Raw genomic sequence first — 15,758 nt, 5'->3', positions numbered from 1 at the left:
TGTCCCTAAATGTCTATCTGTAAAGATTTGGTCTTCAAAGAATCAGACAGATACCGCGACTGTCTCAAATTGACAAACAGTCACAAAGGCAGCACATGCAGTTTCTTCAAAGGTTGTGAGTTATTAGATCTCAGTACATATAAGCAAATATTTCTTTTGAGTGCTTTTTGAAGCATTTGAAAAAGCCATCGTAGTAATAAATACAGCACTATAAAGGTCCTGCGTCAGGACCTTTATAGTGTCAGACATAATGACTGAACGTAGATGTCTGACAAACAGTTGTTTGCCAGCATAATGAAATGAAAGCTACCATAAAGAGGACCTTCAGCTGTGTCCGCATGGCAGCTTTTCAACTAGGAAGATTTAAGCATGTATAAAATGTTTAATGACGCGTTAAAGAAGACAAATGGCTCAATTCAATGAGCGCCTAATAGAAGGCATAATGAAGCTGGAGCTTTGAGCTGAGGATGAACATCGAAGATGCTCGTCTGAGATGATCACTGATGAGCAGAGACTTATTTGATACTTAATTGGTCGCAGTTAACGGTTTGTGGTTGAAAAATTGTTTTAACTCCAGATATGCTTGCAAAGTATTCCTGGCACGTGCCTGAATAGGCATTGAGCATTGTCTGCATGTTAAACATTACCTATTTCCAGAGCGACATTAGTAGCATTGGGCAAGATAATGTGCTGCTTCTCCCAAAATGACCTTGTTTCTCGGGTCGAGTCTGAAACATGCTCGGCTCAAGGACGACTACTTCTTCTGTTGAGGAAAAGTACCATAAAAAAATACATTTATAAGGAATACTATGTACGTTTGGCATGAGGACACGAAATATCTAGGGGACATATGGCAATTGTCGTATTTCACACCAATATGGGACCATTGTGAATTTACATCCAGTAGAGGAGATGCTGGTTCCCAACCCAAGACCCAACCCACTGAGCCACTGCCGCTCAATAAAAGGTCACTCTACAATGTACAGTGTGAAAACAGACATTTATTGGGTGCACTATTGATCTCTATGTCTAGGTCAGGTACAGATACTGCATTTTTTTGAAGGCCAATCAGTGTGTGGTATGTTAAGCATTTATCTTTTGGAGTGCGACACACCACACTCGATGCCTCACGTTGAACATCTCCGCCTCCGCATCGCGCTCTCTTTTCAATCAGCTGGGGTAAGCATCGGAATAAGACTTTTGTGTGCAGAGACAAAAAGCTTTCTGGGAGCAAGTAAGATGTCATTGCCAGGCCAAAGGGCACTTCAGCAGCAAGTCGGCATGTTTCAGTCATTGTTTGCAAATAATTTAAAGCCATTCAACGCAGTCCAAAAAAAAATACAAAATATCGAGTTTTATTATATGAGAGATAATTACTCCAGATGTATAGAAAAAGAGCTCTTTGAAACCGTCCAGCTGCTATTGATCTTTTGAAACGGTGGAAACTTTAAAAGGCAAATCGTGTCTCTGCTTTCAAACGCACATCCACCTTTGTAAGTCAGACATTTTACAACACTAATTTCTATTCGCAGATGGACACTTGGCAACTTCACAACCTGATCTAACCTAAATGGATTATTCAATACCCTCTTTCACTTCAAAAAAAGCCCTTGGCAGGTAATAAAAACCCATGGAAGAGAACCCCAGTCCTAAAACAAATCAAGGTCCTGAACAACCATAAAACGCAAGCTCTCTGTGCAAATGCGATCATCGAGCCAAGAGCACTGACATGAGAGTTCTTGACACTTGGAGCACATGGATGAAACACAGTCTCAAGCCCTGAGAGGGTTATACGAAGCAATCTGGAGAAGCCACAAAAAAAATAAAAATAATAATAATAATAATTGGCACCCATGCAGGATGCTGACATATTAAAAATGCTCACTAGAGAGAGGCATTGTTATGATTACAATCCTACTACTGGCAAGGTGAATACAAATAACTGGAAAATATCATGCCAGCTGGGAGACTCGAGGGAAGATGGGATGCATTTTTGTTTGTAATCACTCCAAGCTGCTAATTTAAAATTTGATATTTGAGCACATTTTTCAAAGCCTCTCGGGCAACTTGCTATGGAAAACCTCAAAAAGGAAGCAAATGTCTCATACAAAGAAAGGAATAAAACAAACAACGCAGCGGCACCTCAGGCCATTAAAATGTCTTCTTTACCGAGAAACAGATGTGCTGCTCGGACATCTTTTCGAGAGCCATTAAGGACGAGGGATACGCTCACGACTGGTAAACTATCATTCAACGTCTATCCGCTAACAGCAGAGTTTATGGGGCATACGTATAATTATGAATTATCCAGTGCTATTGAGACTAATATATAAAACAGGAACATATATTTTGTCCACACCAGAAGCGCATAAGAAGTCCTTTCAACCAACTGTTCACATGAAAGCAAACGGCAGAACAGCTTTTATTGTGGATGTCAAGCATCTGATGGAAACAAGCATAAAACATAATTGAATAAATGTCCCAGATGATCACCTCAGGGCCAACAGGGTTTCGGCTTCAAATCACAAATCTCAATTAGCTATCTGACAATGATTGCCTTAAAGGGAGTACTAATATAGATTTACATTACTGGTACAACCTCAGAGGCAATTCCTCATGTTTGTCAGCCGGGAGTTAAGGGAATATTCGCTGAAATGTTTCTCCAAGAGTAATAAATGACACAACCACACTGAGATGCGGGTTTTCATTATCCATGAGAGGTCTATCTTGTACCCATAAAACAAATTTGGCCATTACTATAAATATTCCTCGATAAAAATATCTCCACCACTCTTAACATTTTTTGTTGTGAAGCAGAAATTTCTCAGCGACGTGGAAACAGGAATGTTTCAGCATTTAAAGTGTCGAATTATAGAATATTTAAGGGGATTATTATTTTTTTTTTGTTCAATGGCCACATTTTCCACTTCAGCTTCTCGGTTTACTCAAACCCCAATTGTTGACCTTGTAGAAGCGAGTAAGATATTAACTCTGACAGCTCTGCACAGTCGTGCCGTTTTCTGCGAGTCACATTCACCTCCACAGAATTTAACAACGTTAAAACATTTCCTGATATTGTTCTCCGGCATCTTGGATCCATTTACGAGCTGAAAATCAGAGTGCCTGTCTGGAAAAAAACAAAACAAAGGAAAAATGGTATGTCTTGTAGAAAAAGAAAAAAACATTTGACGGTCAAACACTCAAACAACACTTTCATCCTTCATTCCGATACGTAGGCTTGGGGTTTTGTAAATGGAAAAATGTCTGAAACAACTAATTGAAAAGAATTAGGTTTTAAAATGTTAAAAGGTGACAGACAGCTGACAATTATCACAGTTGAGTTCTTTATTAGTCAATAAGTCAAGGATGTTTTTTTTTAAAATATCTAATTTGATGTGGAATAATGTGGCAGAACCATGGGTGTTAAATACTATTCAATCTAATTCAAGGGATTCAAAAGCAATTTGCTGGTTATAGTTCCAAATGTTAATTAATAATATACTGGAGTGACTATGATGCAAAAAATTTAATTTCTACATATTTATAAAACCAGCTGATGCCACTTCAGGAAGAGCGTCGCACCTCAGTGAGAGATGGTTCACAACAAACCGATGCACTTACAGGTAACTTCCTGTAACTGTCACATGGGTTTGCCTACTGCCCCGCCCCTTTTTGGTGACTGGCGTCAGGTTGGCTTCCAGTGAAGATGTGAATACGAACGACCATTTCTATTACTCTAAAATCACCAGAATAAATACTGAACCAATATTTCACAGTTACGAATAGTTACGAAAATATTTTGTAAGTCAACTAATAAGACTCAAAGGAAAAATTAAATACATTAGAAAAAAACTAATTCCACTTCAACTATTTATTTCACTATCTCTTTATCGTAATAATTAAATATTTGTGGAATATAAAGGGCACGTGTCTCCATCATCAACATTCCAGATGGTAACTGTAAGGAACTTGATGGTGAAATATGCTGAATAATATTTTGAGAGTAAAGGATGACAAAAAAATAAAATAATCTGAGGTATGATTACCTCCATCTGTTGCTTTGTTTTGCTGTCTGAATGATTATTCAAAAAGTTAGTCACAGATTTTGCTGGAATTGTTTGCAGATGTTCTCTCATTTTACAGATTCTGCACGATTAAAAAATTTTTTGGGTTAATTCTCTAAATTACACACAAACAAGTTAGGATTAACTCTCATCTTTCATGTTGTGTTACGCATGTTAGTGGATGCTGAGTGATACAGATCTGTGAACAGCCCGAGTATCACTGTGTCAGAGACCTGGAAAACTTAGACTTCCTGCTCCTGCCGTTCCAGGAGGAAATTACAGTGAGCTGAATAATTAACGAAAACAAGCTGGCAAACATCAAATATTGAAAAGGTAATGTTTGTATGCTGACAATTAGAATGGCAAGCAAAGCACTTTCTTGTCTAAAAGAGAAAGCCTGTCAGCCAAATGCATCTCCTCCCACCGACCTACCTGGAATTTCACGACACACAAAAAAAGAACGAGGAGTCCTTCCTCCCCGTTTTAACCATTGTTCTGATAAATAATTAAGCAACCTAAATTAATAATGAAGGTTGAACAACCACAGTGGTGACACATCCTCTTTTGACCACTCTTGTTTCAGTATCTTTGCAACAGGTTTTCAGATGTATGTCGTGGAGAGATTTATGGTTCAGACCCCATTTATGTAGCTTATTAAAAGCTGCATAAATCCAAGCACTAAAACACACACACATAATAATAATGTCCTAATAAGCCTCCACCATCTGCTTTAATTACAACCTTTAAAAGGTGCGTTCCTTCAGGGAGAAATAAACCGTCTTCAGTGCAACAACTTTCATCCCCTCATTGCAGCCACTTGGATTTTTGTGGCTTTTGATCTTCTTTTATTAGACCTTCCTGCCACAGGTGAGTCGTTAAATTTTCATTTTAGGCGTGATCCAGAATGTACTTTTAACCTCTGTCTAGACAAATCTTAGAAGCATTGGAGATAAGAGTAGATTTTAATATGAGACTTAAACGTGTGAAAATTGCGATAAAATATTTCACTGAATTGCTTTGGAAGGCATTCGGCGAAGAGTAACACGAACATGATCGGCTTCTGCTCGTTTGTGATACTGATGAATAAAATGGAAAAGAGACACGAGTTGGTTTCTGGCCAAAATTCTGCGCGTGCGCTCATTAAAGATAAACACGCACGTTGTCATGTTCCCGAAGGCGATGAAGCCGGAACTTACAGGCACAACGCCACCGGCGGTTTGATTGTGATAATTACACGCAGTGTTGAATGCACAAGTCAGTTGTCTTGGATGAACATTAAAAACCTGTCCCATTTATTTAGAAAGAAATGTATTTGCATGTATAGAAACTTAATTAATGCCTCGCCACATGTTTCATGGAGATAAACTCTCATTACCAGACTTCATTCACATTGATTGGTTACTATTTTGGCAGTTTTGTGCAAAACAAAAGTTGATCAAAAAACAATTATTTGGGGGAAAGTTTGGGTTGTGATGAATTATTACCCTAATTTAAAGTTTCCCTCTGCTGCAGGGAATGTTTTAGGGGTCCTTCGGGGGGATTGTTTTGGCGTCATAGCCTACAGCTTTCCGGCTCTGGCTGTGATAGCATCGTCTCAGCAGCAGCAAGCAGCTCTTTTCTACTCTGATGAACCGACACATTCATCAAGTAGCTCGTGAGCATCTAACAGCCGAAGGCCCATTTGTATCTCTGCATGATGCGACAGCGAGACATGAGTGCGGAATAAAGCAAATGGAATCGTTAATTTTAGCATTTACACCTGATCTGTCAAAATAACTTTTTTTTTTAAACAAAATAAATGTGAGAAGTCCTTCCCGGATGTGTGAAATTTCCAAGAATAGCAGCTCATTTTCTGAAATATCGCTCCTTTAATGTGGAATTCTTGTGAAGTTTCAATTTGGCATCTCAAGTCAGGGGTTTCCGGTATCCAAAACATTTCATTGAAATACTTGGGTAATTTCCAAAAAACAAACAGCATGCCAATCAATAAAGTCTCATTTCTGTTCCAGTTTCGCTGGCATGCGACTTGTGTAAGTAAGTGTTGCACAAATCCTGGGGTAGCTTTGCGCAACACTTTTACTCTACCGTGCATGGGCTCACCAAAAGCGTCACGCACATATATCTTACAGAACAAAAGCTTCACTCAGTGACATCATCACTCTGGGATCTTCTGCTCCATCCGTAGACACCAAGCCAACAGCGTGGTCGGAACACTATTCGCCACGCTGAGGTTCTTCCTCCCTCTCGCTCCCTTCTTAATCTATCTGTTGAAACAGAATCTCATTCAGTTGCTTGTTCCAAGGCAGCACCGCTGGAGCTGCTGCCCCATTTACCCGCCACTATCGGCCACGGTGATCTGTGTCACCGAAGGAACACCGAACTCATCACTAAAAATGCTTTCTGAAGCCAAGCCTTGTTCTCCCCGGACTGACAACCGTTCCTGGTGTTGTTGTTAAAGAGCATGGTATGCATGGTTGAGCGGATAATTAAGGACCTGCAGCAATTACCGTCTGATTTATCGTTATCATTGAAAGGATAATCTTTTTTTTTTTTTTGCGCTGCGGCTCCTGTGCCCCCTTGTTCTGCTCTAATTCGAATTGATATGCATGTGTGCGTTGTTACACTTAAGCACATGCACTTAAAGCCTCCTCAAGGAGTGTTGGATAAAAGCCTTTTTGAAACGGCATATGGGCGGTGTGTGTCAGGAAGTGGGGAGGAAGTGTGTGTGTGCTTTGACAGGATGTGTTCCCATTATCTGTCATTAAGAGCAAATCATCGCCATCGCCAACAGCAGCACAAACACGATCCACGCAGGATACGCAGATATGTTTATGCCAGGGTGAACGATGGAGCGTCTGGTGGTCCTAAATCCTAAATTTGTATTTAAAAAAAAAAAAGTAAAAGTTGGATGAATTTGAAAATAATGAATGTCATCCCTCTTCAAAAATGTCCCGAACCACGTGGATGGAAACTATTTCTGCTTCTTAATGAAATGCATCAAACAAAATACCCCCCCCCCCCCCAAAAAAAAAAGAAGAAAACCTTTGTTATCCAAATGAAGTCTGAATTCCAGTGGGAGATTAGATTTTGGACACATCTTTGAATCTGCGATCTTGTTTAAAATGTCATGAAAGCGAATCCATCTCTCTTCTTCATCTATTGGTCCTCTCGGTTTGAGGCTGCGAACAGTCATGACTCCGTATTGATGTGAGGATGTGATGCTCCATAATACCAATACTGCTATACTGTCTGTGAGTGATGCGGGGATCGGGTCTGGGTCTATTTTAAGGGTTCAGAATTATATGGCGTATATTTGCAGTTCGGTTGCCTAAAAAGAAATACATATACATAGTCCATGTAAATCTGATATGGCGCTTGATTAGATTGACTGTAAGCAGTCAAATAAAGTGCAGCCTTGATTTTAGACGTGGAGCTGTTTTTGTTAGATCTGGAGGATTCTCTTTCTAAAACTGAGTCAGAATCTTCTCATTTACGCAGCGATGGAACATTCTGATTAACTGGTTGGAAATCACTGGCGTGGCGCACGATACGGTTTCTTTTTTTTTTTTTCCAGTGACACGATTTGTTGCGCGCCTCTCGTGAAACTGATGCTCACTGCTGCCGCTTTCACTTTGTCTCGGATCGAACTTCATCGATCTCTCGCCTTGCCGAGTGATCATTCCGGCAGGCTCTGCTCGCCATCCTGCGAGTGCAACTCAAATGCACGTCGAGCAACGCAAAACTCTGCATCTTTGCGGTGGCACACCGAACCCACAGGCGCGCAGTCGCTGGACGATCACGCGCAGCCACGCCAAATAACTCACTAACGCATCTGCTGTGGGAGCTCTCTAAACTTTGATCCGGTTGAACGTCAAACACAGACAAGAGAAGCGAGACCGAAACTCCTCTCACCGGAGCAGTTCCAACCGGTCGGCGTCTGGCAGTCGCTGAGGGAGGACGGGAAGGCGCGCAGTTGCTCCACAGGTAACGTGGCGAGAAATGAAACCAGGGTGATCCTCAGCCAGCCTCCCGCCGTCCCGCTCCACCGGCGCGGCCGCCGGGGCTCCTCCAGCGGCGCCCGAGCCGCCACAAAGAGACCCATGTCTCTCTCACTGGTCCCGACAGGACAGCCGAGCTGGGAGAGAGAGCCAGGCGCGCAACGACGACTCCAATCCCGGCGGGTTCAGCGGGGCGCCTAGACACCGACGACGCACCATCTTCCGAGCGAGACCGTGCGCCCCATGTAGAAGAGCAACCCCGTGAGGACTGGAATGGGTTCCGCCCGGTCCAAGGGAGGCTGCTGCAATGGAACCGGTGCGGTGGGGGGGAGGAAAGGGGGGGGTCGAGGGTTGGTGAGCGATGGAAGGTGTGGGATGGAGTCGGGTGGAAAAGTTAGCCAGACGACTTGCGAGAGGGGATGCTCAAGGATGAGACGAGGGGGGGGGGGGGGGGGGAGATGGTGAAGAAAAGAGGAGGGTGGTCTAAAAAAAAAAAAAAAGGGGGGCGCAAACGAACTGGGAAGTTGCAGGTTAGAATATCCACGGGTCGCGCGTGGAGACGACGGCAGCTGCGTAATATCCACGGGGCGAAGCGAGCAGGAGCGCAGCGGTCCTCCCGTTCACTTTGAATGTGCGCGTTGTGCGCTGAGCTCAGAGTCGCTGCGAGGGAGTGACGCGCTCGCGCTCTCCCTCTCTCTCTCTCTCTCTATCTCTGAAACACACACACACGCACGCACACACACACACACACACACAGCAGCTGGTGATCGCATGGAGTATGTTTTTGAGAAGGAGGATACCAGGAACATCTAACTGGTGTTGACGGCCCAAAGAAAGGAGGATCGGAACGAGGGAAGGTTTTAAAAGATAAATAGATCAAAGGACAGAGTGACGCAGGCTTTGCCCCATCAGCGGTGGGCTCCTCCACCATGCTGCCTGTGGGCTAGCAGGAGATGCGCGGCCTTTATAATTGGCCAAGATCATTTAAACATTTCCAGCGTGAATCGATTCGTTCAGCCGGCCTGGGATAGTTGCGCTGGTTTAAAAGGAAACTGACTGTATTCCCGCGACTTTGCCTGCAGGCACCTTAGACCTCAATATTATTCATAAAGTTTTGGCCATAACATGCTGCCATGCGGGACATGATGCAGCTATAATTGAGATAATCTTGGCCATGAAAGTCCTGAAATGCAGCATAATGAGGTCAAGAACACCCGATCTCACTGGATACAGGAAATTAGAAGCCATGTTGTGACATGGAGGATCACTTAACCTCATGATACTCAGGAAATAAAGCCGCTATCACCTGTAAACAAATTGTGTCTTTGTTGCCTCTCACTTAATGATCATCACATGAAAATAGTCATCGTTATTCTCACATAATGAGCTTCATGACATGCATGGCTTTATCTGCTCTGAGCTGTCGTATACAGCTCAGAGCCCCCCCCCCCCCCCCCACACACACGCCTACACACTTTAAAAGGTCTTCTGTGTCATCACAATGAAGAAATAAATAATAGATTTCTTCCTTCACACAACCGTCAGCATGGCAGTACAAACCCTGCATTAGAATATAAATGGATTTTAAAATAATGAATGTATTGATGTATTCAAGATGTATTCAACACATTATCTGACTAAATGACAGGACATACAGTTACGCACCCCCCGTGCTTTCCTTTTAAACGTCCTTTGGGGTCTTTGTTTTGGTTTTACAGCCTGTATTTATCTCATCCTCCTGCATGAATGAAGGCCTCTGCCAGGCAGCCGCCGACAGCAGGAACACTCTGATGAACCTATTGTACGCTAACTGCCCACCACCTAACAGCAGCCAGACAAAGTGTCAGACAAATATGCGGCCGAGGAAAAGAACACAGATTTTTCTCAGCTGTTGTTGGAAACTAAAACACCCAGGTTGGTTTTTGGCAAAAAGGGTAATCGACTGCTAATTTGGCGGCCGGATGTTGTGGATTATTCATGCTTCCAGCAGTCATGAAGCAACATTTAGCATGCCATTCTCTGAAGTCACCTGATGACCGCAGGTATATCCACCACCAGCTCCTGCAGGCAGCATTTCTCAGGCTGCTCTCCAGCTGTTGGCTTTGCAGCAGGCTGGAATCTTTTGTGATGACACCAGAGGCAGCGGCGTCTCCCTGCCAAAAAATCAAAAAGAAGAAGAAGGAGAAGAAAAGCTGGACCAAACTCGGTGCAATCTGTCTGCAATCACTGACAAATGAGTGAAATAAGTTGTTTCAATGTGTTTTAGATTAGCTACACTCATGCACTTTCATCTCATTTCTTGGCTCTCCGTTGTTTGGCTGATTCCAAGAGTTGGTTTGTTTTTTATTCTGTTGCAAAGGTGAATTCACTGGTTTGCCTGTTCACCATGTATTTAATGCAACTTATATTTGCTTTGTGTCCTGGATGCATGGTTAAATGTGATTAAATTCTCATTATATTTTATTATCTTCCATTATGTTTGCAGTCAACAGCAACAAAGACTGCCCAAATGGTTTTTATTGCGCTCTTCTGAAGAATGCGTGATCATAAAATTGTCTTCCTGTCGCTTAATTATATGTTGACTATCTTGATTCAAGTGGCGAGTGGGTGTAAAACCATTCAAGCTCAGCGTTGCAGACGCATTTCTGTTCTACTCAAAAGGTTGGCAGGTCTGCAGCTGGTTTCTGGGGATTTTTGATTTTCGCTGCATCTGGAATTGATGTGAATATAAAGGAAAGGAAGTCCAAATGTTCCAATTAAGCTGAGAGGAACTGAACAATCTGCCACTGTGAATATTACCTTTCACATGCAGACCGGTTTTTGCAGGTACGTGTATTGATAGACGCGTTAATGTAATCATGCACGTATGGCTGCCGATCTATCCGACAGCTACATTGAAGTATTTCTGTCAAACAACAGCCACAATGTGATTCATGCAGCCTTACAGTTTTGGGTCCCGTTTATTTGGACTAATTATTTTAGTTTTCAGATGGGGAAAAAATGACTTTCAAACAAACCGGACAGGTTGACTCTTACGTTATGGCTTGTGTTTACATGTTACACAGAGTGCATGATGAATGTTTGGGTGTGTACCGAGTATGTAATCAGTCATATTGTTTGGAGCACACATACACAGTTTAGCTTGATTTACAGGTTGATTGTTGACCCTAGAAAGAGTATGGAGTTTTAGAATAGCGGCCACTGGTGATGCAGAGTCTGAATGAAATTCTAGAAGTCGAATATTGTGCTGTAATTTCTTTAATTCAAATTTAAATGCGTATAAATAATGGTGGGTTAGGGTTAGCTTCACTTAGCATCGAAGCATTCAACTTTGCTTGAACAACATTGCTAATTTCGGAGACATGCACCAACCGACGCCATGATACATGGATTAATAACAGCCACGGTGGCAGCAGTGACCGCCCAGCATGGCGTTGGGCCGTGACTGGAGGCGTCCTGAGTCAGCATTTTAGGCAAGTTGATGGTTGACCGAAGAATGATTTCTCAAACTCACTGTATCATTCTAGTTCAAGGTTAATGATTCCCCGCATACGAGAAGGGAAATCATCCATCTTTCTTTAGCGACCTCTGCACAGTTATTCCTTGGGTGACTAACTTTTTTTTTTTTTTCTTTTGCATGCAAGCTTCTTCTGGGATGTAGCTCTATTACCTTATTCTATTGCAGTTAAGGAGGGGTAGCTTGGGACAAACATACTTGAGAAGGAAAACACGCTGGTATCACGCCGTTATATTCCTGTCAAGAGCGGAACATTCCGTGCTTCCCGTCTCGCCACTTCTTGGAACAGAGATTCTCAACAGACGAGATGTGTCACTAGAATTCCGGTTGTTTTGCTCGTCTTCGCTCCCTTTATGACACGCATTGCACTTGTCAAGATTTCAACATAACGGCTCAGGAGTTGTGCTGCTATCTTGACTAAACACATTTAATTAATGCATTCCACAGATGCTCGTTTACTTTTGAAGCCGCTGCATTCCCAGAGATGAGCCTTCGTGGACGGGATCCGTCAGTCGTTAGTTTGCTATACCATCCAAAATGGAACACATATAAGGCGTAAAGGATAAACTGCTCTAAACTGTTTCCTGATTCATTCTAAAGAATGCTCAAACTTCAACCCAGTTCTGCAACAGAACGCACTTTGCACTGAGCTTGGGCAGTAATTCCCTCTCTAGTCTGTGACTCATTTATATGTGCATTAGCCTGACTGAATACCTGGCCTGGTATCAATGACACACATGCATTGTAAGGAGGAGGTTTAGTCTAAACTCAAACCTAGCCCAAGGCCAAAGGCTAATTACATTTCTGATTTGCTGAAATCCACACCATCTCCACGGAGAGCATTCTGGAATAACACTCAACCCGGTATCAAATATCTGATGATTGATTTTCAACTGGGAATTACACTAATGTATTAATAAATCATCCATTTCTATTGCAAATCTGGGGACTGACGATGCCATGGAAACATTTGCTGGTGTATGTTACCAGTGGCAGAGGTCAAAAGGTCGGAGCACGTATACGTGATCACATGGTTTATGTGTGCCAGCGTATTATATTGACTGTTACAATGCATTAAGACATGACACGAGGTACTGTTGTTCCTTTGTGTGTGTAACTATTCGTGGATGAAGAACCAAGCTCAGGACAAACTTGAGTTTGTCTGCTTGCATAAATGCACTTTGAAAAAAACACCAAGTCCAAGTTCTTGGAAATTTGATTTCCATGTGAAAACCTCCTGCTCCAGGCATCACCATTTTTTCACCATCATCATCATCAAGTATCATGATTCTTCATAATAATCAGGTTTATTTTTCCTCCTGGCCAAAATATGTCATTGTCCATTCATTCGTGCACAAATGCCTCTTGATGCGACTCAAAACACGTTGTCTTTTGAGCGAGGGGTATTTCATCTTGGTATTTGTCCTCCAATAACAGCACATTGTTATGATTTGAACATTCTGGGTGCTCCAAGAGTGAAAAGTGACCCTCTCTTGTTAAAGAGTGAAGCTGTTTCATTGAATATTAAACCCTTACATTCCCTGTAATCCAGAATGTTTGTTCTTCTGCCTGGTGGTCCTGTGATGAACTAGGCAATTACCAGCTATGCACCCTGCCTCTCGCCCAAAGGCAGCAGGGATGGGCTCCAGACCAGAAAAAAGAAAACCCACGCCAGTGAAATACTTAATGAATATCAAACCAATAAAAACACCAATGTGATTCCAAATTCTTGGAACACATTTTTGTTGGTCAGTAAATCACATTATGAGGATCACACTATCATGAGACTATTGCTTTTAGTGGCTGTGGCATAATGGGCCAACTGAGCTGCTTTTGGCAGAGGTGCACTCTAAGTGCTATCTGCTTTACATTATTAGAAGACAGATACAAGACATGCCACTTGTATTAAAGTATCAAATGTGTACAAAGTACTTTTTCAGAGCATTATATCGAAAGCCAACAATGACATCTTGATCCTTTTTTGGCAAGACGCTGATATATCTTTAAGCAGTGATACACTAATTCTTTTTCCAGTTGTATTTTCAAGGTATCACACACAATTCCAAGGAAGGTTGATGGTGGACATACCATAAGTATGATATGAAACTACAGGGTGGTTTTGTCCTCAAATGTCCAGGATGGCTGAATCTCTTGAGACGTTAATGTGAATTGATTCTAAAAGAGAAGTGGACATGTCATAACTTTGCAGTAACATAAACATAACTGTGAAATATACAGTGAATTAACTATAAAAACTCCTGAGAAATGGAATTAATTTGAGGTAATTGTCAAGGATTTGTCGTTTTTTATTTTATTTTGAAAGATAGTTTCTTCTTGGCATGTCTCTTTACACTTCCCGTCTTTGTTATTCTTCCATCAATTTTTGCCCTGTTACTTCATTTGTCCCCATTTGATTCGATCTGGGCTTCTTCATTCAACCGTTCCGTGGTTCTGGGTTCTAGTATTGTCTCTCACTTCTTTTGGCTGCAGTTATTAAAGTCTAGTAATGTGGCAGCGCATTAGAGAGCCAGCAATAAAATCGTCTCTTTGCACTCAGGTCAGTGTTTCAGGAACTGTGCATCAGTTTCCATAGTAACCGAGCTTAAACTATGTTGATGGAACCGAGTCATGTAACAATAGAGCAGACTAACCAGAATAAGCCTGGTACATTTGATATATTTGCTTCATGAAACAGGCCTTTTCTCTTTGTCTGCTTTGACGTACTATTTTGATCATCATCATCTCTGACCTGCTGCACAAAATTTTAAACAGTCACATCACTTTTAAAGTGTCTTCGCAGCAGTAACTTGATGGCATTCAAATGTTTTTAAAAGACTATGTTATTTTGAACAAAAAGTGTCTGAAGGCACATTATTTTCCGTAAATTAATAAATCTGTGCCCTTGAATAAATATCTGCTGAACACAAATGGCTCAATTAATTCCCAAAAGTCAACAACAGTTCCACCTCTATGCCATTTGCACTCACTGCTTTCATTACTCACAGGAATTAAACACTGGAGGGAAATGGTTATAACCGGTATATTAATAGCATCATTTATAACAGCGCATCAGCTACAATGTGGAACCACTGTGCGGAGGTGAAAGGCGCTGTATCTCATAGTTTTGTAAATTTTTAATCATCTTAAGCTTCTCATTTCTGGTTCTAATCTTTTATTATTCATTGTATCTGAATTTTAACTTGTTTTTATCTATTGGCTGTATAACATTTTGAAATTACACACAAACTGTTTGAAACAAACTCGAGATGGAAAGCTTCCTGGTCTGGACTCGAACCCAGAACCTCCTTGCTGTGAGGCCACAGTACGAACATCACCACCCTGCAATAATGGCCAACAATTCTAAAATGTATTATGTACAGTAGGAAAATTCAAATAAAGACAGATTTGAGGAAAAGGATGTCAAACAATTCCCAAGATACTGACACCCTTCTAAGCTGGCATGCATTGCTCATATTTTAACACTATTTACTAAAACAAACTTCAGGACCTACGCTTTGAATAGAATACCAAAGATCATGTTTCACCAATATGCATGTGCTGTACATAAAAAAAAAAGAAGCAGAGATTGCATTCATCTGTGATACAAAGACACACAGTCAAAGAGATCATAAATATCCCATCGTGCTTTCGGTCAGATGGAAGTTTGAAGGAGTGAATGAGGAGGCAGATTTATCCTCTTTTCCACTCATGGGATCTAAGTGAGCTCGCCTGAGGGTAACAGCCCGAGGTAGAAGAGAGCGGCAGCAGACGAGCTTCACCACGGTGGACGCTCACATTCAATCCCGAAAGAGGACTCCTTGCACTGTTTTTATATGGATGGGAGGATGGGAGCAGTAAGCCCTCTCTTCCTCCCTTTACCCCATTGGCTGCAAATGAATTAATTCAAATAATTCCAATTGAGAAAAAAAATAATTACATTTCCATGGGGGGCCCTGAAATGCCTCTGTATTGATGCGCTGCACCTTTCTTCTATTCTACAGGGACTTGGTAAGAACTTCATTACGGTTTTGTAATACAGCCATTCACTAGTGTGGGTAAACGCTGCAAGTGTTGGATTCTGCCTGACTCATTCTGATTTAGCTGTGTGTGTGTTGCGAGGGCTCTTGTTCTGTCGGGAGCGTGACGTGGGATCTACAACCTAATCGGGATGCACATCCG

General features: G+C 41.9%; 1 protein-coding gene across 1 annotated transcript in view; it reads right to left on the bottom strand.

Annotated features, from left to right (window-relative positions):
* LOC137914358 (tomoregulin-2-like) overlaps positions 1–8,166 on the bottom strand; it is a 36,356-nt gene extending 28,190 nt beyond the window's left edge. Inside the window, exon 1 of the mRNA XM_068757962.1 lies at positions 7,977–8,166. Within this exon, the coding sequence (XP_068614063.1) occupies positions 7,977–8,166 (190 nt within the window). The remainder of the gene's footprint in view (positions 1–7,976) is intronic.
* Between the last annotated feature and the right edge of the window lie 7,592 nt (positions 8,167–15,758).

The sequence above is a fragment of the Brachionichthys hirsutus genome, unplaced genomic scaffold, assembly GCF_040956055.1.
Source record: "Brachionichthys hirsutus isolate HB-005 unplaced genomic scaffold, CSIRO-AGI_Bhir_v1 contig_913, whole genome shotgun sequence".
NCBI classification, from domain to species: domain Eukaryota; kingdom Metazoa; phylum Chordata; class Actinopteri; order Lophiiformes; family Brachionichthyidae; genus Brachionichthys; species Brachionichthys hirsutus.
Note: the sequence above shows the minus strand (reverse complement) of the source record. Positions and strands in the feature narration are given on the sequence as shown.